This window comes from Taudactylus pleione, unplaced genomic scaffold, assembly GCF_031769625.1.
Source record: "Taudactylus pleione unplaced genomic scaffold, aTauple2 ptg000384l, whole genome shotgun sequence".
Taxonomy (NCBI): Eukaryota; Metazoa; Chordata; class Amphibia; order Anura; family Myobatrachidae; genus Taudactylus; species Taudactylus pleione.
The window spans coordinates 392,443-416,884 of record NW_028284785.1 but is presented as its reverse complement, the minus strand read 5'-3'; the positions used below and the strand labels follow the sequence as shown (position 1 = coordinate 416,884).

At 46.2% G+C, this 24,442-nt stretch overlaps 1 protein-coding gene and 1 non-coding gene across 2 annotated transcripts in view; both read right to left on the bottom strand.

Annotated features, from left to right (window-relative positions):
- MEGF8 (multiple EGF like domains 8) overlaps window positions 1-24,442 on the bottom strand; it is a 79,725-nt gene that overhangs the window by 47,659 nt on the left and 7,624 nt on the right. Inside the window, exons 2-16 of the mRNA XM_088445596.1 lie at window positions 16,731-16,944; window positions 15,669-15,832; window positions 14,770-14,979; window positions 13,788-13,968; window positions 13,347-13,435; window positions 12,866-13,079; window positions 11,968-12,148; window positions 10,420-10,568; window positions 9,037-9,162; window positions 7,460-7,614; window positions 7,272-7,379; window positions 6,939-7,086; window positions 6,666-6,829; window positions 4,822-5,016; window positions 2,815-3,015 (exon numbers count right to left, since the gene is read on the bottom strand). Coding sequence (XP_088301722.1) covers window positions 2,815-3,015; window positions 4,822-5,016; window positions 6,666-6,829; window positions 6,939-7,086; window positions 7,272-7,379; window positions 7,460-7,614; window positions 9,037-9,162; window positions 10,420-10,568; window positions 11,968-12,148; window positions 12,866-13,079; window positions 13,347-13,435; window positions 13,788-13,968; window positions 14,770-14,979; window positions 15,669-15,832; window positions 16,731-16,917 — 2,472 coding nt within the window. The 5' untranslated portion in view covers window positions 16,918-16,944. The remainder of the gene's footprint in view (window positions 1-2,814; window positions 3,016-4,821; window positions 5,017-6,665; window positions 6,830-6,938; window positions 7,087-7,271; window positions 7,380-7,459; window positions 7,615-9,036; window positions 9,163-10,419; window positions 10,569-11,967; window positions 12,149-12,865; window positions 13,080-13,346; window positions 13,436-13,787; window positions 13,969-14,769; window positions 14,980-15,668; window positions 15,833-16,730; window positions 16,945-24,442) is intronic.
- On the bottom strand, window positions 21,585-21,716 carry LOC148507779 (U11 spliceosomal RNA). Its single transcript, XR_015869665.1, has one exon. It is a non-coding gene; the product is annotated as a U11 spliceosomal RNA (small nuclear RNA).

Genomic DNA, 24,442 nt, shown 5'->3' with positions numbered 1-24,442 from the left:
TGGGAGCTAAAAGCTTTAACTGCGTGGTGCCCGGATTTGGTTCCCAACCTATACCCCAAGGTCTACCCTGTGGACCCCCTATGGCAGTGATTTTCAACCTTTTTGAACTCGCGGCACACCGAAAAAGATTTTAAACTTTCCAAGGCACACCATCTGTCTCCATGGAGAAAAACACTCAAATTGGTCCCCACGGGGGAAAAACACATTCATTGGCCTCCCCAGAAAACAAAATTAAGCACATTGGCCCCTATTAAAAAAGACAATCACACTGGCCCCAACAGAAGGCAAAATAATACACTGGTCCCCCATACAGCAAAGTAAAACACACTGGCCCACAAATGATTAAGAAAAAAAATCACACTATCCCCCTCAGACAGAAAATAATATACATTGCCCCCACATAAAAAAACACAATTACATTGGCCCCCACAGACAGCAAATAATAAACATTGCCCCCCTACCTGGAGCTCCCTGTCTCTCGATGCCCTTTTACTAGATCTGACACCTTCAGTCCTTCAGCAGCGGTTGGTGCAGGCTTGCAGCAGCCTGTCACATTTACTGCCTCTACTGCTCATCACCAGTGAGCAGTACTGTGCAGGCGGGACAGCGACGTGGCGCGTGTGACCTATGATGTCACGCCGCCGCGTCTCCATTGGTACGACCCGGGCAGTGGCTGAGCCACCCGGAATAGCTCAGCGCTGCCCGGGCATGAAGTTATAAGTTAAGCTGCTGGGGGGGGGGGGCATCTCCAGGCGGCGATAGTTAAGCTGCGGGGGGGGCATCTCCGGGCGGCGATAGTTAAGCTGTGGGGGGGGCATCTCCGGGTGGCGACTCTCTCGCGGCACACCGGTTGAAAATCACTGCCCTATGGACCCTGAAGTAGAAAAGAGAGATTTAAAGGCGTGCATAAATTACTGAGCGGGTCATCGCACACGTCATACCGCAGCCTTTAAGATGCTACTTCTCGTAGTGCTTGAGTGAGCCCAGGGTCTACCTCAGGCCATGGTTTCTGCCTCTGCCGATGTCTGGAGTCAATTAACAAAGTAACAGGTGTTTGTCAATGCAATGTATATTAGCTAAGTGGCTGCGTTAATTGGCTTTTTTTTCTTTTTAAAAGGACATTACATGTGGTTGGTCTCGGTATGTGATATTTATATTACATTTGTTTGCAAAACCATTTAAAATACATTTAATAATCATAATTCCCTTTTTTGGTTCAAATGCTAAATACATGTTTTTGTAGATTTTTTTTTATATTTTTTTAGGTTTGTGGTACTGCACATCCCAGCATGCTTTGTTGCAAAAGAACCATCGAAAGTGCAGATGTGGAAACTTGACTTTGCCAAAACACCACGATGGTCACATAGCTTGGCGCCAGCAACCAACAAATTTCTGTGACTGTAGTCCTCGCTCACCCCTTTACGAGACTCAGGAGGTGTGTTTTCATTGTAATGGGAGTTTCCTCGCCGACGATGTGCGCTGCGATTTTGCGCTTGATTTGCATTTTCTCGCTCTTTTATGATACGATCGCGCCCTAGTGACCGCCTCTGAATGAGGGCCGTAGATCCTCAATTCACATGACCCTTAGTGGTAAAGATATTGACCAACCTGTGGCCAGGCACTCCAAGGAGGCAGCTAGCCATTCTCTGGATTTGTTAAAATATTTTATCATAGATCATGTACAGGTCTCCCTGAGAGGAGGCGACAGGGCTAAATCCCTCCTTGTGAAGGAGTCAAGGTGCATTATGCGTTTAGGTATTACTAAACCTGGGGGTCTTAATGACAAAATCAACTGGAACAGCATGTTGTGAGCTTTTTCTATAAAGATCATCTAGAAAACATTGCTTGATTGATTTTTCTCTTGTGAAATTAATATGCACCTTTTTGTAGAATGTTTTGGTTAGTTTCTATGGACTATTTATAGTTTTTTGTATTGTTTTAATTAGGGATGTGCAGGCTCGGTTTTACTCGGCTCTTATAGCCACTTTACCGCAAGTTCGGATTTATTATATTGGCTATCCAAAACACATGATAGGCGATAGCCACTAAAATGCCGTTTTGAGATCAGAGTAAATCTGAGCCTGCACATCCCTAGTTTTAATGTGGGTAACAGAGATATATGTTCAGCGGCATGTCTATTGATATGCTGCATAGTTTTGGGTTTGCTATTCAGTTCCATTTGTTCCTCTGCAGGTTCCGTAGATGCCCCCAGGTGTCTGTTCCCCGTCAGACCGCTGCTGGACTGCAGGAAGCCAGCCGGTGGAAGGCATTACAGTAGTTCCTATGGTGACGGCGGCTGCGGACCCGAAAGTGCGACAGGGAGTAGCTGCAGTGGGTGGTGTCCAGGAACAGTGGTGAGTAGAGCGGGAACTGGTGGCAGGTAAAGGGGGTATTTATAGGGGAATTATTCACTTGTATTACTGTATGTAATTTTGCATGTGGTCCTGATGACGGGGTCTTTACCCTGAAAACGTTTGACCTTTGACCATTATATTGGCTAGTCGCTATATGTTGCCTCCGAGTGCTATTAATTTCTGAAGAGAAATATATATATATATATATATATATATATATATACACACACATACATATATACACACACACACACACATGCATACACACATTAATTTAAGGATAAAAAAACTAAACCCAATTTAACAATCAAAAGCTGAAACTTTTAGTAAATATTACTAAATATTCAGTAGAACTGGACTCTTCATAGCGTTTGATGACTGTAAGGAAGAAGAGAACCTGAATAGCAGTATAAGAGGGAGGTACACATTACGGAAAACCAGGAGCAGTTGTAAGACTTACACTTCCACCATGCACGCCCGTGCGGTCCCATGTCAGGCTGAGCTCGCTCATGTGCCCGTTGCCTGTATTATTGAGATAACCCTCAATCTGCACCGCATAACGGCTCCCCCACACTGCGCTTGGGAACAACCGCTCGCCACTGTTCCGCTGCAGAGCTCGCCTCTCCTTATCTTGGTGCACAGACCAACGGCCAACCTCCTCCTGATTTACACAGTGGGACAAGAGGGTGAGACAAGGAGATGGTTACATGGGCAGATCTCATAAAATGAAGTATGAAATGAAGTATTGGAATGATTCTGCGAGCCTCTATGTGCATGAGCTGCATTACAGATAACCAATTTATTTACATAATGCCGGTAACGTTAAACTGCAGCCAATGAATACAGACCTTGCATGCCGAAAGGTCACTGACCCGGGTGCATGGGAAATGATATATCAAATACGAGCGCTAATGAATAATAATGCTAAATATGTAAATTGTTATATGGTGGCTAATGTATTATTGAGAATACGTGCTCTACATCACCATAAATCATATAACAGTGGCACCTGTGTGTGCTGAGTGATGTGTAAATGGTTAAAATTAAAGGAAGAGCACTAGAAGCACTTGAGATATTGGTAACAATAATTTGATACCAATACTGGATATATAAATTGTTACTTAATAACTAGTGTGCTTGCTGACATGTAAGCTCTGCAACACTGTATCTTATTCACCTCTTTGAATAGTCAGTGATGTATATTTGATTATGTGTAGAATGGGAGCATTTAATTAAACTTTAAAACCAATGTTTGGAACATAAGGATAATTTTTAAAAAAAGTAGCCGATCCGATTGACATGGACAAGTTCTCGGGAGGGCAAACAAAAGGGCAAACGCTCTCGGGAATGTAGGGAGATGAGGGTACACTTTGTAGGGCCTATGTAGGGAGATGAGGGTACACTTTGAAGGGACTATGTAGGGAGATGAGGGTACACTTTGAAGGGACTATGTAGGGAGATGAGGGTACACTTTGTAGGGCCTATGTAGGAAGATGAGGGTACACTTTGTAGGGCCTATGTAGGGAGATTAGGGTACACTTTGAAGGGACTATGTAGGGAGATGAGGGTACACTTTGAAGGGCCTATGTAGGGAGATGAGGGTACACTTTGAAGGGCCTATGTAGGGAGATGAGGGTACACTTTGAAGGGCCTATGTAGGGAGATGAGGGTACACTTTGAAGGGCCTATGTAGGGAGATGAGGGTACACTTTGAAGGGCCTATGTAGGGAGATGAGGGTACACTTTGAAGGGCCTATGTAGGGAGATGAGGGTACATGGTGTAGGAACTATGTAGGGAATTGAGAATACATGCTGTAAGAGCTATGTAGGGAGATGAGAATACATGCTGTAAGAGCCATGTAGGGAGATGAGAATACATGCTGTAAGAGCCATGTAGGGAGATGAGAATACATGCTGTAAGAGCCATGTAGGGAGATGAGAATACATGCTGTAAGAGCTATGTAGGGAGATGAGAATACATGCTGTAAGAGCTATGTAGGGAGATGAGAATACATGCTGTAAGAGCTATGTAGGGAGATGAGAATACATGCTGTAAGAGCTATGTAGGGAGATGAGAATACATGCTGTAAGAGCTATGTAGGGAGATGAGGGTACATGCTGTAAAGGACTATGTGGGGCCTATGTAGGGAGATGAGGGCACATGGCCGAGGGGCCTATGTAGGGAGATGAGGGTACATGGCGTAGGAACTATGTAGGGAGCTGAGAATACATGCTGTAAGGGCTATGTAGGGAGATGAGGGTACATGGCGTAGGAACTATGTAGGGAGCTGAGAATACATGCTGTAAGGGCTATGTAGGGAGATGAGGGTACATGCTGTAAAGCACTATGTGGGGCCTATGTAGGGAGATGAGGGCACATGGCGTAGGAACTATGTAGGGAGCTGAGAATACATGCTGTAAGGGCTATGAGTTTATGTATGTATTTTATTACGTGTATAGCTCTTACCAGGTTGTATGTGCTGCCGGGTGTTCGCCCAAGACGGGCCACAACATAGAAGCGCTGAATGCGAGCCCAGATAGAGACACGATCAGGGGAGGGGCCTGGGCTCAGCATGGGGTATATGAACCCTTTATATACCAGTGACACGTCCATCTCTGTGCTGGGGCTGAGTGTGATCGTTGTACTACGCACAATGGACACCTGCAGAGATAGAATATGCTTTATGCAGAGCAACACAACAAGCACAATGACTTGTGCACCCTGTCACTACTTCCTCTATAACAAGTCTGTGGTTACTCTGTACACTTGTAGCTGAGACACAGCTGCGGTATCCCTCCCTGACCTGCTCTGCTGATCATCAAGGTGAATGTTTAGGTTTTAACGGATGAAGAAAAAAAAAGTGAAAGCCGCAAAATGTGTATCTTCATTCTTATGTTCCTCAAATGTTCTGCCTTTGCCAGCAAATCATGTAGCACAAGGTAAAAAGCATAAACTTAAAATGGTTTATTTATAAATGTCCCCTTTCTATGTACTCTTTCTGCTGTTTGGCTCCAGTCAGAAACAGTTTCTTCATTCACAACCATGTCCATGTTTAGACCGGAAAATAACACTGTGGGAAGTCTGAGTACAATGTAGCATTAGTACTGTACTTACAGCTTATTTTTAAGCATAGATTGGTTTCAGAAGAGAACACAGGGCCAGATTCAGACCCGCTCGCAAGCGGGTCAATAGGCGGACAGTGCGCACTGCGCGTGCGCGAGCCCCGTAGCAAGCGAGAAATCACTCGGGGCTCGCAACAAAACGGGGCGGCTGTCGATGTTGATCGGCAGCTCGCCCCGTTTTGTAGGCGAGGAGGGGGGGGTGGCTGCACAAACGGAACGCCTGCCATTTGAGGGCGGCCCTACTGACATCACTCGTGATGCCAGTAGTTGAGCCTCCTGCTCTATCAGAGCAGAAAGCTCACTGGGGCTTGCGGGAACGAGACCCTACCACAAGGGTCTCGTCGCAAGCCCGATGGTTGCGACCATTACCTGGCAGCTCGCAAAAGCTGTGGGTAGCTAAGCGAGCGGCCAGGAGGCCGGCTCCAAAAAAAAAAAAAAAAACGCTGAAAAGAGCGTCCGGCCCTGAATCAGGGCCACAGTCCCCCAGTTTACAGCCTGGTCTAGATTTATTAAGCAGCGGCTGGTGGTATGACAGCAAAATTTAAATCGCCAATAACATTAAATTGAAAATAGATGCGTTTTACATTTAAGATTATTGGTGCTACAAAATTTCTGGGTCAAAACTGCTAAGAATCTGCTACTGCTTAGTAAATCTAGCTCTAGGTTGGGCTTGTGAAGCTTGTTTTGGGTTCATTCAAAATACTACACAATCCTCCAAAATGTGCAATTCTCAGTATTTCCTTTAATCTGGGCACCTACGCTCTTACCAATACCGTCTATATTTTATGTTGTAATATTTAAAATGTGCGTCAAACTGAGTCATCCTGGAGCAGTGGAAATTACAGTTCACACATTTTTTATAAACTAAGAATAACACATAATATAACAGAAAAATAAGGGCGTCTGTAGATTAAGAAACATTGAAAGACCAGAGAAAAAGCTCTGCTCTCCTTAGTGCAAATATGACAATCTTGTTTCACTAGAACAGCCGGATCTGTCGTCAAACTGATGCGATCTATAGTGATCCGTAACAATTCTTTACCGCAGATCTTCATGAATAGACCACCAGATCCTTTAAGGTTGCATTTGGATGACTGACTGCGTGAAAAAGCTTTTTCCAGAATTACAACGTAGTGAAGAATAGAATGGATTTCATCTAAATGGCAGCAAAGGTTTAAAGCTGGTTACCCGGTCAGGCTGAGATTCATTTCGCGGCTGCTGATAGGTAATCAGGTGAAGGCCAGGTAAAAAGTTGTTGGTCCGGCAGCCATCCAGAGAAGTGATAAATGTGTTTTGGGTTCCCCACCAGCCATGCATGCCGGAAATCTGTCCTACCCGGCACGTGGAACGATCTAGGAAAGCACAAGGCCTGTCAGTAAACAAGTTTAACAGAAAAGATGGTGACAGACAGATGCACAAAAAAAAAAAAAACTCAAAAAGTAAAAAAAAAGGAAGGGACACCTGAAATCGGCATGCAAGATTCATTCTGGACACACCACCCAAAGGAGCGCGGGATGTGAGAGGAGGTCGTCATGTTGGTGCTGAATGTCAGACAGGACTGGCAATCAGAGAGGAGTCGTGCCAGGCCTAGGCAGCTTTTGTCTGGGCACTGCCAGGAAACAGACATGAATCACGGACAGAGAACACAGGAATTCATAGGCTGATTATACATGTATAAAAAGGGAAAAGCAAACGATCATTTTGGTAGACAGTTAAAAAGGAAAGAGTGAAACGCATTGACTAAGTCACAGCAATAGTACATGTTAAAATCATGAAGGTAAATTAGAGGCATACAATTTTATTGGGTTGGGGAGTCTGGCAGCTTGATTGGCACCATGTACACTCTGGATCTCTGGAGCAAATCATCTCCTCCGCATACATGGAGCAGAAGTCCAGGTGATACTGCAAAGTCAACACAAGCATTTCATCAGTGAATACTCCATCACATACCTGACCCTTCCTTACTCTCTTTCAGTACTTACATCTTGCACAGGGGGCTGGTACACCGATACGGGCACTTTATAGGCAAGAAGGTCTCCACGTGGAGTTCCACTATATCCTCCAGCCACTAGTAAAACACCACCTTTTATTACAGCTGCTACATGGGAATAACGACCACCACCCAAAGTCTGAGGCCCTACCAAATGAAAAAAAAAAAAAAATATATAAAATTAGTTTATTCATTTGTGAGACATAGAAACATTGGGTGGAATCTGTATGAAATCCCGGCACTCGAGATGCCTGCTGTCAATAAACCGACCGTGACATCCCGATGCTCAGGATCCAGACAAGGGTCCGGTAAGTATGTTAACCGTCACCCCTTCTTCCCCTAACCCTCTGTTCCTACATCGTAACACTAACCCTTCCCACCACCCACCCTAACCCTCCCCGATGGTGCCTAAACCTAACCCTTCAGCCTTGGTACCCCCTCTCCCCAGTGGTGCCTAACCCTAACCCCCCCTCCCCAGTGGTGCCTAACCCTAACCCACCCCTGGGGGTACCTAACCCTAACCTCCCCCTCCCCTAGCCTAACCCACCCCCCTATAACGCCTAAACCTAACCCACCCCCACAGCTAAGACCTAACAAGCCCTGCTATACTTACGTCGGCATCCTGGCTGCCAGGATTACAGCATGGGGATGTCCACTACTGCCGGTGTTCTGGCCGGGTAGTAGCATTCCGGCGCCAGGATTTCGTTAGCCGGGATGCCGATTGTAGGTATGTTGTTAACTACATCCCCATTGGGTATAGCTCCCGCTACAAGGAGGTTCCAGTGGGCATCGTCGCAGTGCCCATCTGCGCACATATCGGCCAGCTACAGTAGTGCCAAATATTGAACGTTTTTACTTGCATTTCTATGAAGTGTGAGGGAAAACTTGCGATGCTGGGAGGGCGCGATGTGCTGTTGCTGAAACAGCACGTTGCTTAAATATCAAAACATAAATTCCCTCCCAAGTACAAAATTCGATGTATCGTTCCGGAGCAGCACATTGCGTCTATCCCAATTGCAAGGAAAACCTGCAATGTCAGAGGTACCGTAACTGCCAGATATGTGTGCAGCCGCCCATCACTACAATGCTCGGCATCAAATCACCAGTAATTCAATTTTCCACTAAAAACTAATTTAGAAAGGCCCCAATGTTCCAAATGCTCTGCAAGAGAAAGCCAAAACAGGCGCAGAGCACAGGGGCTAGTTCCATCTCGTAAGAACAGTAACATAGACTGGATAATTGTGCCTGGGGCATTGCCTGCAAGAGAAGTCAGCTTCTTCCAACTTAGTGCCCCACCACTAGGAGGCAGTGCCAACGTCCACCATTGCTATGCCTCCCAATACAACAGAATAAACATATGTGCCAACATTTCCACTACGGTTCTACAAGACTTATCCAACCTTAACACCCTGGAAGCATTGTACAGGGTGATATTTCTGGAGAAATGAATATGGCAGTAATATAGTGTATGGTCTGTGTCTGAATATTAGGTAGGGGAAAAGCAGATAAAGGAACCTACTATTAAAGAGACTGAAGAAATGGATTGAGCGTCGTCCCTGGCAAACTTACCCTGATGGGGTGGCATGATCTGGTTCAGAATGTCGCTGGGAACCCACTGGTGACAGCCGAGATGGTAAAAGAATATTTCCTCATCATAGCACTTCTCCTCCTGATAGTGGATGTGCAGGTTCCCCCCTACAACCAACCATAGCACAGTAAGAGGGGGATTTTCCCAACAGATAAAGGCACAACACAAGAAACCCAAACAGGTGGCATTTTGTAGCCTTCCATCAGTTTCTGCAGCATAAACGAATGAAGTTAAAAGAAGAAGCCATTTGGCTATAACACACACTGCTCATTTCCACCCACAGCAGGAACTCAAACCAGCCTCTCTGCCTGCTCTTACCGGGGGCAGGAAAGGAGTAGGAAGGAGGGGTGTGGATTGAAAGATCTACAGTAAAAAGGTAGACAATGTCTAGATAGACAACAGATGTAACACAGTCAATAGGTCGACAGGGACAAAAGGTCGACATGTAAGAAGGTCGACAGGTACAAATGGTCGACATGGTCAAAAGGTAGACACAAAAATGGTCTACATGTTTTTTTTTCTAACCCTAATCTTCACCCTAACCCTCATACTCCCCTTGGTGCCTAACCCTAAGCCTCCCTCCCTCCTGGTGCCTAACCCTAACCATCGAGGTAGGTGCCTGACCCTAACTGTCCTTTCTAGTGCCTAACCCTAACCCTCCCTCCTGGTGCCCAACCCTAACCATTGGGGTAAGTGCCTAACCCTATCCCCCTTGTAAGTGCCTAAATCTAAACCCCAACCCTAAAAAAAAAGTGTTGAACATTTTTTGTGTCTACCTTTTTCATGTTGACCTTTTGACCATGTCGACCTTCTTGCATGTCGACATTTAGTGTGTGGACCTTTTGTCCCTGTCGACCTATTGACCGTCTAACATCTGTTGTCTATCTAGACATTGTCTACCTTTTTACTGTAGATCTTTAGTCCGGATCCCAGGAAGGAGCGAGGCAGAGTAGAAAGGAGCGAGGAAAGGAGAAAGTCATTGTAACAGTACGGTTCCAGGCAATTCCCCAGCCCTCCCCACAAACACCATCCTGCTCTCATAGTCAGCAGCTCATACACTATATATATTCATTTTATTGATCTGCATTATAAAGCATAAGGGGAATCATGCAGATGCTGCTGTCTGCCAGTAACCAGTCCATAGATAATGCTTTCACGGGCCGAATGGGAAACTGCATCCGGGCATCTGGCAGCCCCCATGGCCTGTGCAGTGCATAATACATTGCTCTGAGGAGAGTACCCATTTATACCATGTCCCAGACAGAGGGAGCACCACATGCATAGGTCATTACAGATAACATGTTACTGATCTAAAACATCATGCAAGTCACACAGATTGATTTAATATAGGCAGAAACCCTCACCGTATACCACCATATAGTTTCCTATGACAGTGGCACTGTGGAACGCCCTCTCACGGGGACCGCCACGGGTTCCGTCTCGAGGCTTAAGAGTGGTCCAGTAATTTAAATCCACATGAAACAGATCTGTTGTATTAACACGTATACTGAACCTAGGCAGGAGAACAAACATTGAATGTAATAGTCACTGAAATAAATGTTAGTCTTATATGTCAGTGAACATACACACACATATAATAAAATAAATACAATGTTATATCAAGAGGGCATTGTATACCAAGGGAGGGGGGCTTGCACATCATACTCTAACATTAGTACATCAATTGGATGTAGCAGGGTCACATAACTACTATGACAGGAGCCCTCTGCTGGACTGCTGCGGTAATGCTGTAAGACGTTTAATGGACATAGGGCCTGATTCATAACGGATCGCAATTGAAACAGCGTGCTCAGATTCTCCGATGGTGCATACATATGCACTGCAGTGTGCGTGCACAGGTCAGCATTGCGATCGCACTGCGATCACGTGCACAGATACAAAGCCATCGCAGATTGAGTGATGGAGAAACGCAAGCGTGCCTGTCCGTTTGAGCGCCATTGCATGGGCGTACATAAAATAGCCACTGCGACAGCATTCACAGCTTGAGTACTCGCTGCGTGCGACGAGACTTGCAATTTCTGAGACAGGTCAGACTTGCTGTAATTCTGCGTGAGGGTCCGATGTTACCGATGTATACACAGGACTGAGAGGTCTTACGGATGTGAGAAAGTGGTAGTGGTCGTCTCTTTGCTGGGTGAGCAGTTGCAAACATTAGCATATTTTCGCAGCAGAACTGCAATAGTGATCCGTAATAAATCAGGCCCCTAATGCGTAAATGGAAATGACAGCCAGCTCCATAACCGGAGAATCACTGCAATCAGGAACCAGTTATAATTGGAGCATCAAATTCTTCCTTTCTGAGGCTCTCACACTGTGTAATACCAGAGGGGCAGTAGAGGACACCATTCCTAGTAATTATCATTCATGACCAATAAAATAGTCATTGGTAAGGAGGTTTGTTAAAAACTCCAGCAAGGAAAACCCTGTTAAAATTAGGGATGTGCAGGCTCGGATTAGTTCGGTTTTTCCCGCCAAAAATCGGGTCTCAGAAAGAGGCAAAACATCATCTTTCATGGACTTTTGTCCAGGAATGATGTTGCTTGTCTATGAAATTTTTCCCTCTTTCTGAGACCCGATTTTTGGCGGGAAAAAAAAATCAAATCAAAATTTGGCGGGAAAATCTGAAATAATCCGAGCCTTGACATCCCTAGTTAAAATCAGTTGCTGCAAAGGACGGCTGCCAGAAGGGGGATGAATGTCCATCTCTAGCAGCATGAACCACACCCTATGGTCCATGGTCTCACAATTGTACAAGAGAGACAATTAAATGTTGCATACTTAGTTCTATTATATTTTCTAAAAGTGTTTTTTTTATTATTAGGAGAGGCTTATTTATCCACACAGCAGGAAGACACTAAGCAGCAGCAGGTTTTGCATTCTTTGGCTATTACCGTGCAGTGGAGGGTCGGTGACCACCATACACCAGCAGCGACCGGGACGCAGCATGAAACACCATAGAGTGACCAGCTGCAGCTGGCGGCTTCCCTCCAGCTGGGAAAACCCTCTCCCACTCCCAAGAGTGGAGGCTGAAACGATACATCTTGGAGGAAAAGACGTCCCGAGATGTGCGACCTTTGTAGGGGGCAGAGGATAATGAGAATAGGAAAGAAAGATACAAGATAAGAAGTTATAGTCTGGGGTAATAGAATAGAAGATCATTAAGGAGATGTTCCACCAAGGATTAATTATCTACAGGAGCCACCCTGCCCCCGACCAGCAGGCCTGCGGGAATTCTATGGTCGGACATGGCGCAATTTCCCAGCATCTCATTGGTCAGGGTGTCCAATCAGCGGCAAATGTCACACTCTTCAGCAGAACAAACACAGACAACCTTCCTGACTGACGGGGCAGGAGAAGTATGGGTAAGGGGCACCCAGCAGTTCCGCTAGTTATGGGGGAGAGGGATAGGGTGCTATAGAAAAAGTAACCCTAGGTGGTCAACTCCTCAAAATAAAAATAATCATCTAAAATATAAAAATAATAATAATCTAAAATAAAAACAATAAAAACATTCCCATTACTATATTTGTAAAGACGAAATGCAAGGAGACATACTCAGGTGCCAGCTAATCTCCTCCCCCTGGATAATACAACCACCAGGGGGGCACAATTCACTTGGATACCAGTAATATTACTTAAGTCAACTTTAAGAGAGACCTCAATAAAGCAAAGAGTACTTTACCCTGTAAACAAGAACCACTCACTTGTAAATCTAAAGAAGAGAATGTATCTGGATCCTGTGTCAGGGTGTCATACAGTAAAGGCAGTAGGGGCTGTAATGCCTCTTACCTCCGAAAACGTACAACCAGTTGTCAACCGTGGCGGCGGCGTGGTTAGCCAGAGGAGGGGGCCGTAGGAAGCTGTACCGGGTCAGCTCAGTCCAGCGTTCCTCCAGGGGCAGAAACACCCAGGTATCATCAGTCAGTCTCCCATTAGACAACTCCCCACCAAATAAAACTAGGGTGCCATTCCACTCTACTACCACGTGAGAGTGCCGCGCAGCCTGGGGAAGAGAGACAGCAACAAAGTACTGCAGGGGGATAGACACAAACTATTTCCGTACATAATATTATCAGATCTGTTAGGGCCTATACTGATCTCCATGTCACCAAGGCTAATTATAGCAAATACACATCAGCACTAAAGGACAAAGCAGTTCTGGCCAAGACAGGACTACATACTGCAGCTACAACATCCTCCTGCCTACCCCATTATAATAAATATTATATATACAAACCACTATAAAGAGCTGAGGAGGGGTAAAACATACCGGGCTGGGGGTGTATCGCCTTCTCTCCCACGTATTTGACGTGAAGTTATATATAGCCAGATCTGGGAGAGGGGAATTCAGATCCAGACCTTGGGGAAAGAAACATAATGCATGAGATTTTATCATCTGAAATGTACTGCTTATACTCTATGCCAGTGGTCTTCAACCTTGGCCCTCCAGCTGCTATGGAACTACAGATCCCAGAATGCCAAGCCACAGTTTTAGCATGCTGTTATATCAAAACGGTGGCAAGGCATGCTGGGATGTGTAGTTCCACAGCAGCTGGAGGGCCAAAGTTTAAGACCCATGCTCTATGCCAAGATCTGCACCACCCCATAATCACTGTAACTACCCCCATGCAGCATCTGCTCGTCCCCAAACACCGCTCTCAGGTACCCTGTGGAAACTCCAAAAAAATCATCCGATTTGCCAGATCCTCACCTCCAAATATGTAAAATGCATTGGTGGGGGGTAGGAACACTCCAGCAGCTGCAGTGCGGGGGGAGAAGGACGGATCCTGGATGCTCACATTGTACCAGTTCCCAGACCCCTGATTGTCAGTCAGCGACAAGTCACAGCGCTCCCCCATGTACCCGGGAAAACAGACGCAGCGGTGAGTCTCCTGGAAAAATTGAGGCGATGTCCAGTTAAATCAGAGGTAAATATATAAGAAACAAAGGGATCAGAACATACGATGGTTTACTTTGATGTATATAGCATCAATATATTGTGCAGCGATGTACAAAGTATATTTAATTGGTCTCATCAATCCCTGTCCCAGTGGAGTTGCAGCCTAAATTTTCTAACATGGGAAGTGACATTTACCTGCCAGTACTATGGGAGGAAACAGACTGAACCCGGGGAGAAGCAGCATTTCTTTAGGATTTCACATCATGCGTCCAGTAACCACTGGGTTCTAAATACAGGAAGTACAGGATGCAAAACCTCTCCTAACAGGTGTACAGGAAAGCTACACCAAGATCAGCCGCTCTTATAGGAGTCCGGATGAGAGCAGAAACCCTCTTCCCCCTTTTACCCCAACTACACTAAAATGACACTGTGGGGTGATGGCATTAAAAGGAATAAGGGACTACACACGCACGCACACATTTATTTTGTATGTATTGGAAACCTAGTGGCCACATTGCAGCGCCTGAGGCTTATTGGGGAGCTTTTAGTACTCGGACAGTAGCGATAGTTCCCGTAGGCAGAGGGGGTAGGTGAGAAGTACTAATACCAGCCACAGGACTGGGTTCCGTGTTCCAGGGCATAAAGTGCGTGGCTATTGCAGAACATTATGTATGTAGTCACTACTCTGATTCCACAGACCGAGCTGCACAAAACCACTGTTGCTATGCTTACAGAGCAGCTACACAGCAAAAATGAATGAGGATTTAGTTGTACACAAGTGTGTAAAGCATACCTGGTTACATGTGCCATGATGGATATTGCAGTAGGTGCTGCAGTCAGAGACCTGACAACCCTCACCTATCCAGCCAGGGTCACACAAACACTGGGCGTTTTCCGGGCACGTCCCATGCCCAGAGCACCCATGGGGGCACAGAGAAAAGCTGTAAGTGGCGTTAAATCCTAGCAGGTTATAGTTAGCATCACTGAAGAGATGAAGGAGCATCTGTAATAAGAGAAACAGATCAGGCGAGTGATACGTGTAGACACAAGTCATGAACACCATCCATTTCCCATGCGCTATATAGCGTCCCAACACTACGAGGGGATCTGGAATGGGATCTGTGTACTTGCGCTAGTTGGGGGGAGAGTTACTATTTGTTGCAAATGTCCAGCATACTGTCTCTCTGACCCGTTAGGTAAAGCTGGCGTTTGTTAGGAGGATAAAGAGCTTGCGGTCAGAAACGTCATTTGCAGAATGGTGTATCCCTACAAAGTCATGGCCGGTGATGTCTCAGCAAGGTAACCGACATGCAGCTTCTTAAAGATGTGAATTGATGTTTGCAATAGACAAGTGCCTTTTGTGCTGCTTGGTCAGCCACAGATTATACAGTATATGTACATATGCCATTCTGCTGGAATTGTGTTAACTGTTATTCAAGAAATGCTGATTTAGAAAAAAAAAAAAAAACCCCTCTTGGCACAATGGGAAGAGGTCTTCTAGAACACTATCCGTTATAACAGGACCACTGGTGTGGCCACTCCCCTTATACAGCCTTTTAGAGATGGATAGCAAAATTAATTCACCGGTAGCTTCCGGATAGGGGGAGTGTCCACCTTAATAAAAATAAAAGTGTCTCCAAGGTGGCAGCGCAGCAATAAACTACAAGCGGTGAATATAGCGCTGCCCTTTACCTTTCCAGATGTGGCCTCCAGGGTGGGCGGCAGGCTGCTCCCGCTGAGACTGGCCAGCAGGCGGTCACTATAGGAGTCTCCATCATACACAAAGAGGTAGTCATAGGTACACTCGGTGTCCATAAAAAGGAACTGCAGCAGCACACGGTAATTGCTGTTGGGAGCTGCACGTAATAAAACCATTAAGAGGAGAGAGCGTTCGTACGTTATGGCAAAGTGAGCATTAAATAAAAGTTATATCACTGCTTTCAAAACATTTTAACCCATAACTTTAATTTCTACAATAGATTTTTCAAATTTAAGTAAGGTACTCCCATTTCATGGCATAACCAGTTTTAAAAGAAGTTATTTTACGTACGTAGTAGCCCAAGAGTTAGACGGCCCGGGGAGCTCATGGTGGTGGAGCACTTGTCAGACAGTAATACAAGCCGTGCGGTACAGTAAAGTGGATAGGTCAAGTCACGAACCGCTTTGATGCAATTGAGGGGGGTACGACCAACACATATGTAGGGGTAAGATTCTGGATGGGGGGGGGGGGATGAGGTTAAAATTACCCTCTTTTAGCCACCAACCTTAGACAAACTCTTTCATAGAACACAAAAAAGCTAACACAGACATTTTGCCCATGTGATTAAATGCCTTTACTAAAGCCACAAAATATTGATCAGCTAACATCGGACAACTGGCTCGGCATATGGACGTGGGTTGAAAACTAATGCAACGCCTGATCTTGTTGGGAATGGGAGAAAAACTGTCCACAATAAAGATGTTAGTGATCCAGGCAATCAGTCAGGGCACCAAATAGCTAGATCTGATCTGACTTGGTAACCCACATTGAGCCATCGTGGGGCAGGGCCTGTCTATGTGTGTACTTGGAAGGTCTAAAATGAGACTGGTGGTAGTAAAACAATAAATAAAAATCACACACACATCATACAATAAAGCATGCACTTCTACTAACAAATTCATATTCTGGAGGAAAAGTACAAATAACACATCAATGTGAAGCAGCAACTGTGTGTGAAGTCACATCTCCGCCATCTTTCCTTATAAGTGACATACCTTCTATCAACCACTCGCAGTTGCCGTTGACTGAATAGTTTCCTGGACCGTCACTTACAAACCCTGGCAAGCTGTGGAGCACAGTGCGTTGTCCCTTGCAGTCCCCACATGTGGCTGTGCAGACCTGGGACAACAGGAGGAGACAGAGGTGCCAGCCACATCTCCAGAAGCCAGCATGGGCTCCCATTCCCGCTCAGCATCCCTGGGAGGGGACCTGGAAGCAAAGAGTGAGATTATAGACGGAGCTAAAGGAAATGGCACAAATAGTTAATAGAAAGATTGCTGTGTTCCCCAACAGCTCAACGCCCTCCACCAGGGATACAGTAACACGGCCTAGTGATCCATGTCCAAGACACAGATTAATCATTCACAGGTTTCCCAGGTAAAGATCAATCCCAACCAACTGCCTCCAAAACACATGGCAGAAATCAGGGATTCCTCCTCATATAGTGACTTAAAAGTAAACATGTATAATATAAATTAAAATAAACTAGTTTGCAATGAGTATGTATAAACTACGGACAACGTGCCATTATAAGTACAACCACATAGGTGGTCACTGGCGACTTGATGCTGTTCATTAGTTAATACTCCACGTACTGTTCCTACTTCCAGGGGTCATTTTTTCTCTTACAAGCCTAGATTTACATGTGCTGCCCATCTGACTATTCCCTCCACCCCTTCAGCTCTCCCTAACCCAAGCACCCACCACATCCAATCCCATCCCAAAATGTACTGAGAATAATTCTGAGCTCCTGTAATTCAGTCTTCTGCACATATACAAACCAATGACATGCAAAAACAGGATTTTGGTACTTACCGATAAATCCCTTTCTCCGATTCCACAGGGGACACTGAAGTTCAAGACAGTGGGGTATAGACGGTGCTAGAGTAGAGCCTGGCACTTTAAATAATTTAGAAGTGTGACTGGCTCCTCCCCCTCTATGCCCCATCAGCCCCAGTTTAAGAACTGAGCCCGAGAGGAGACGGAGGACAATAGGAAGACAAGGAGAAAGTCCACAGAGCGGAACAAGACCGATGGAAGGAGAACAGAGGAACCCACTGAAGGGAACACATGCAGTCACACAACCTTATAAGGAAACAACCAAAACGGCAGGTACGCAGCGCTGGGCGGGCGTCCAGTGTCCCCTGTGGAATCGGAGAAAGGGATTTATCGGTAAGTACCAAAATCCTGTTTTCTCCTTCATCCACTAGGGGACACTGGAGTTCAAGACAGTGGGGACGTCCCAAAGCCAACCTCCCGGGTGGGAAGCGCGGAGAACTGGCCGACCCCTTGGCCAAACCTAAACAGGAACCGCCAAGAACCGCAGGCCCAAAGAAAAGGCTGAGGATCAAGTGTCGTACAGCACAAAAGACATTCAATCAAAATTCCATCACTGAACAGCCACAGAATATCCACAACATACAGCATAGGTGGAAAGGTACAGAACGGCTAGCAAGGCAACGACCGCAGATGAGAAGCTACAGAACACTGTAATCTCAGCTGAAACAGACCAAACCGGACTGTTGGTAGCAGAGAGCTCCAACCAGCATCCATTGGAGAAGGTCAATAACACAAGAAGAACTCGAGAAAATCCCAATGTAGAGTCAAAAACAGGAATATGCCACAGTCGCAGACCGAATAATCCCAGCACTGCCGGACATAAACAAATCATACAGATACGTATAAAGTTATCGACACTGAGGCAACAGCCACCAAGGGAGAGCGAGCTACCCATATTGTGAAGCCTCCCATAAAGCAAGGTTAGAGCACTAGGACCATGAAAGTACCCAACAGGAACCTGTCAGAGTAATGACAGTATCAACAGATACTGAACAGGAAAGCCGACCAGTGTACCTACAGCACCTGGTATTCCCAGGTGGTCTCCCATCCAAGTACTAACCAGGCCCAACACAGCATAGCTTCCAATATCATGTGTGGTGTGGCTGTAGTTTTTGCGTGAGGCATGGAACATAGTGAATGTCACACTTCCACGTAAGATGTGCAGTAGGCCATAGATGCACCCTAGGCCAGACCAAAGAGATTCTAAAAGATATAGTGGCACTGATTGCTATGTAGGAACTATGAACCTACACGCCCGTATAAGCTCGAAAAAGTGTAGAGCCAACAGATATGAACAGGTGCCATAAAGGAGTACATTGGCTGCTAGGACAGCAGCTAGGGTGCAGAAGAGAATAACGACTATGTAATGTTAGGTTGCATGGAATAGAAGCATCTCCTGAGACGTTAGTGGGTAAGCCCACTTACCTGTGAGCGACCAGAACCCTTCTGGATGCTACATAGAATGTCACTGACCTTTTCCATCCCACAGCAACCTGCCTCAACTTTGAGAGTGGCTTTGTTGGGTAAGAACCCATGCTCAACCGCACTAACTGCAGTCTGGAGATGTTAGAAAATATTGTAGAAACTAGCAGAATGTTAGTGGAGACATGAAGGTCATCAACAGGACCACATTCTATACCTGAGCTCGTTCCATTAGGGAGGTGTATCCATATAGAGATTATACATATACCTCAAAAACCGGTCTACTAGTGTATCATTACAATAACACTTATAATGATGAAGTACTTATAAGCCAAGAGGCAGAATTAAGGTACTAACTAAAACCATGTAAAGGTCAAGGAATACACGGAAATATCACCTATTAGATGATGGATCCCTACCAGTGACCCCTGACATCATAGTAGTCACAACAAGTGATATGGAAAACAAACATTTTACTTTATGCCCATCATCTAATATAACCAAGGCCTGACCCTGCCTATATCAGTAGGTGGCCCCAGGCCTTCAGGCATAGGAGCAGCAACTCTGTTGTAATTTAACCACTTAAGCCTTGAGGATGGAATAGAACTTGGATTCTCCATTCTCCGATAGGAAACGTATCTAGGGGCCACTGTATAGATTCTGATTTCTGAGATAGCTTGTGCTGTATGCGACAAGTCAATAATATGGAGTACCGCAAAGGGTACCGTGCATCAGTTTTCCCATGAAAGGGATAGATCGTCAGTCATAACCCCAGTTAGGGATTATAAACCGGACTTCCCAATTATAAGGAAATATTCATACAAGGAATGGGAAAATAACAGTATATTATATATATATATATTATATATCATACTATATACGCACACACAGACACCTACATAGGTGCATGGGAATTCAGTCTCTTTGAAAAGAAGAGTTAATACTAAGTAGACTTGGCAGACTCCTGCACCAGGAGATTAGCATGCTTATATAGTACTTAGATACTGCATTTTAGTGACTTATAATGTTGTGCACTGGTCCTGAAAGTACTTACCGGGCACTGCCAAGAGCGCCCAAAGAAATTAATAATAGGTCCCCAGAAAAAGGGGGGCTGTAGACATTGACTGACGTGAACAATTATATATTAGATATTGTCCAAGGCCGCAATGCGATAGCCCGACCTACTTGTTGTGAGGCAGAATGCCTCTTACTACAGCCTGAGCTGAACCTAGACACCAGGAGTCCCAGGAGCATCTATGTAAGTACATAAATTTACTAACAAGGCGGCCACAGGACATGAATAGGGTCCCTTATAGAAGTGACTCTAGACTATAAAGCCACCTAATCAATAGTATACTGGATCTAGAACCCAGTTGTCAAAGAAAATTGACAACTGGTGTATATATATATATATATATATATATATATATATATATATATATATACACACATACACATATATATACACACACACACACATATATATACATATGTATATACATACATGTGTATACACACTATACATACATACACACACACAGTACATACATTCAATATATAGCCTTAGAGATAGTGTAAAGCGGAGTTATTATACGTAGCAAACTACCGCATCAGGAGAGTCCTTTCAATCTCAGCATCTTTCCTTATAAATATGCTCGGTATCAGACATAAAACCGATACGAATAGATACTACCCTCACCTTTAGGGTAAGAACAAGAAGCTATATATATGTATATACACATACATACACACAGGTACCTATATGCCAGATTAATAGGTGACGAGCATACTCCAAGTAGAATATGAGCTGACCCAAGGTCCTTGAGCCAAGGAACGAGGTCACTCCGGACTAGTATATGTTCTAAACCAGAGTTTAGTATAAAATACAAATTACATACACATATACACTGCTACGGCGTGGGGGGGCAAGAAATTTTATTTATTTATTTATTTTTCAGCGTGCTGTCCCAGACTGGTTTCGATCCTGGGAAACTCCTGTCACTGGTGTACTCGCCTTATCAGGTGAGCCATTCAAGCTCTAGTTGAACCTACTTTGGAGGCTTTCCCCAATGTAGGACTAAGGCACGGGCCACCATGCCAGTCTGCGTTGGTTTATGCAAATAACAAACAAGTTAGGTATTTTTAACCCAACCCACTATGAGGCCAGCGAGACAATGTCTAATAAAAAGCAGGGCCTCAACCAGTCGCTGGTGAAAACCTCCCAGCTGTCAGTATTCAGAAGTGTATGAGGCAGCGCTAACAAACCTTCACTGGCACTGTGTGTACGCAGTGCTGCTGATGTAATAGAGGAATGGCAGCGACCCCACATGGGGAGCTTAGCTTCCAAGATCAGACGAGATCGGGCGCCATGCGCCTAGTGCTGCCTTCTATATAGTGTAGAGCAGGAGCTGTCATCTCTTACAATAGCGCTGCTAACTGTAGTAGCCTGCGCTTATAAAGAGCATGGACGCGCAAAGGCTGGTATCCATCCCCAAGACAGCGGGATGTGGTGGCCCCCACCTATCAGCACTATGCCTTATGACAGCAGAGCCGATGGCCAGATGCTGTTTTAGGCAGCCGACTGCTCCTAGGACGCCCTAAGTGACACTCACGAGCAGTCTTGTTGCAATTATGCTTCCGAAATCTTACGATATCGATTCCGCCCCACGGTCCCAAACCAGGAGATCATGATGTGCCATGCACAGCACAAGAAACTGTTACATTTTTACTGTGCTGACCTCTTAGGAGCAGGACTTTACAAAATGTGGGGCCGCACTGTAACTCCCCGCTAAGGCCCTCTTAGTTACGGGAGCAGTGGGATACCGTGGTCCTCATTAATAGAGACCGATGAGAAGGACCACGCTCGGGGGTCGGCATATGTCTGCTAAGCCTATGCCCATCTAGTTGTTACAGCCACTGCAGAGCGTCTGGCAGCCTGCCTATAGAGACAGCGCTTAGTGCGTGTCGCGAAACCGGATCCCAGGCGGGCTATTTTACGGCACACTCCACTGTGCCGGTCTTATTGGCTGCCCGCCTTACAGACTCCAGAAAGCTTTTAAGCGCTAGCCTCTGCGAACGGCGTGGTATGAGAGCTCTCTATTGGCTGACATCTAAATAGCGCCACTATATATATATATAGGACGCGCCATTACTCTGGAATGGGCGGCAGGGTCACTATGGCCGCCGGTAAACTCCGCCCCCGCTAACACGGGTATTTATTTTTTCTTTTTACCAGGATCTTACTGCTCCTCTTAGTGCTACTGGCGCTGCACCTACTAAGACAACGCCAGTGTAGACCCCTGGAATAGCGGGACGCGGCAGTCTCCCTATGTATAAAGGAGGGAGGAGCAGGCGTATCAGTAACACTGCGCATTACTCTGCTGTAGAGGGGCCCGCGCTCCATCCCCTCATTAAACAGGAGGGGGGACCAACAGCCGAGAGTGCTGTAATGAACAGCCGCCCTCCCCAGCGGCTCTGAGCCTAAGCCAGCGCGGTGCTCTTAGACAGCACAAGCCGTCTGACTGTGGGGGGAGGGGCGGGAGACCCGGACTCAGCCGGTTTCAGCTGCGGTGGGCCCCGTCTTCATTTCTCTCCCGAGCGGGGATGAGGCAGCGCTTGTTGGCTGACTGCCAGCTATGCTCCGGCAGTGTTCCACTATAAATGGCGGGCTGCTGAGTGCGCTTAGCGGCTGTTGTACAGAGCCACCATTAACACAGTGAGCCACTTCTCCGGGATGCTGCTGCAGTGCATAGCACTGAGAGGGAGAGCCCGTACCAGTGGCTCCGCCCCCGCTAGCTTCGGTGTTTTAACCGGGAATTATGTCCCCAGGCCCGTCGTGGAAAGATGGGGGGGGATAGCGGGGGGAGGTTTTAGCAGCGCCGCTAACAGTGACAGCTAGCAGCATGTCACTGAGCCCAGCTCTAACATCCACTGCTCCTCCTAATCAGAAGCAGTGGTTATACTTACAACTGCTGCGGCCGGGATGCTGGGCTGAGGGGGCGGCGAGGAACCCGGACACATACCGGTGTCAGCAGTGGCGGGTCCTCGCAGGGTCCGATGACTCTCTCTGTGCCCCCTCCTCAGGGTCACCGGACACAGGCTGCAGTAGCCGTGTGGTGACCTCCCGGCGGCTCCCACATAGCAGGCAGACTGCCACAGTAAGCAGCCTGCCTGTCCTCAATGCTTGTAAAAACTCTGAATTAAAATTATATGAAAAGGCTGGAGACAGCCTAATGTTCGACCGGCTCTCTCGGGCACATTCTAAAAACTGGGGCTGATGGGGCATAGAGGGGGAGGAGCCAGTCACACTTCTAAATTATTTAAAGTGCCAGGCTCTACTCTACCACCGTCTATACCCCACTGTCTTGAACTCCAGTGTCTCCTAGTGGATGAAGGAGAAAGTAGTGCGTTGTCATTTCCTATGAAGGCAGGTTCTCCTATCCCTCTGATTCAAGGATAAATAGTCTAGATCAGGGGTTCTCAAACTTTTTTGCTATGGGACTCAGTCTAACAATGAAAATTATTACAGGACCCCAGCAAGTTACTGCAGAATGACTGCCACACATGCGTGGTCAGCAGACCGCTCATGCACAGTAGCACTATGGAGACACAGTAGACTATGGAAACTGAAGTGAGGTATCTGCTAATGCAGGGGCAGAACTATGGGAGACAATGGAGGCGCCTCTTCTATTGCCCACAATATAGTCACCACACTTAAGGCTATTCTATAGTAGTGTTTTTGTGCATAAGTGATAGACAGATAGACAGACAGATAGATAGATAGATAGATAGATAGATAGATAGATAGATAGATAGATAGATATGCGACACATTTATTTTCCCTTTTGTTTTAGGGGGGCACAAAAATAATAACTTGCCTCCTGGCATCTGGTATGAACTTACGCCACTGCGCTAATGTGATCATTTCATTTAGACATTGCAGGGACGAGCTCCTTTCGAAGCCCCTATCCCTGCAAGGTGAGGCAGAGAGTGACTGGGGAGACAGTGGGTGACTGGGGAGGCAAAGGGTGACGTAGGAGGCAGTGGATAACAGGAAGAAGCTGTGGGTGACAGGGAGAAACAGTGGGTGATGGTGGCAGAGGGTGGCATGAAAAGGCAGAGGGTGACTGAGGAGGCAATAGGTGACATAGGAGGCAGTGGGTAATAGGGAGAAGCAGTGGGTGACGGGGTAGGCAGAGGGTGTCGGGTGACAGAGAGGCAGTGGGTGGAAGGGAGAAGCATAGGATGGCAGTGGGTGGCAAGGATTAGCAAAGGGTGGCAGGGAAGACAGTGAGTGACTGGGGAGGTAGTGGGAGGCTAAGGGTGACATAGGACACAGTGGGTAACAGGGAGAACCAGTGGGTGACAGGGGGAGGTAGTAGATGAGAAAGACAGAGGGTGCAATGCATTTCAAGAGGGAGGCAGTGGATGACAGGGGGGAGGCAAT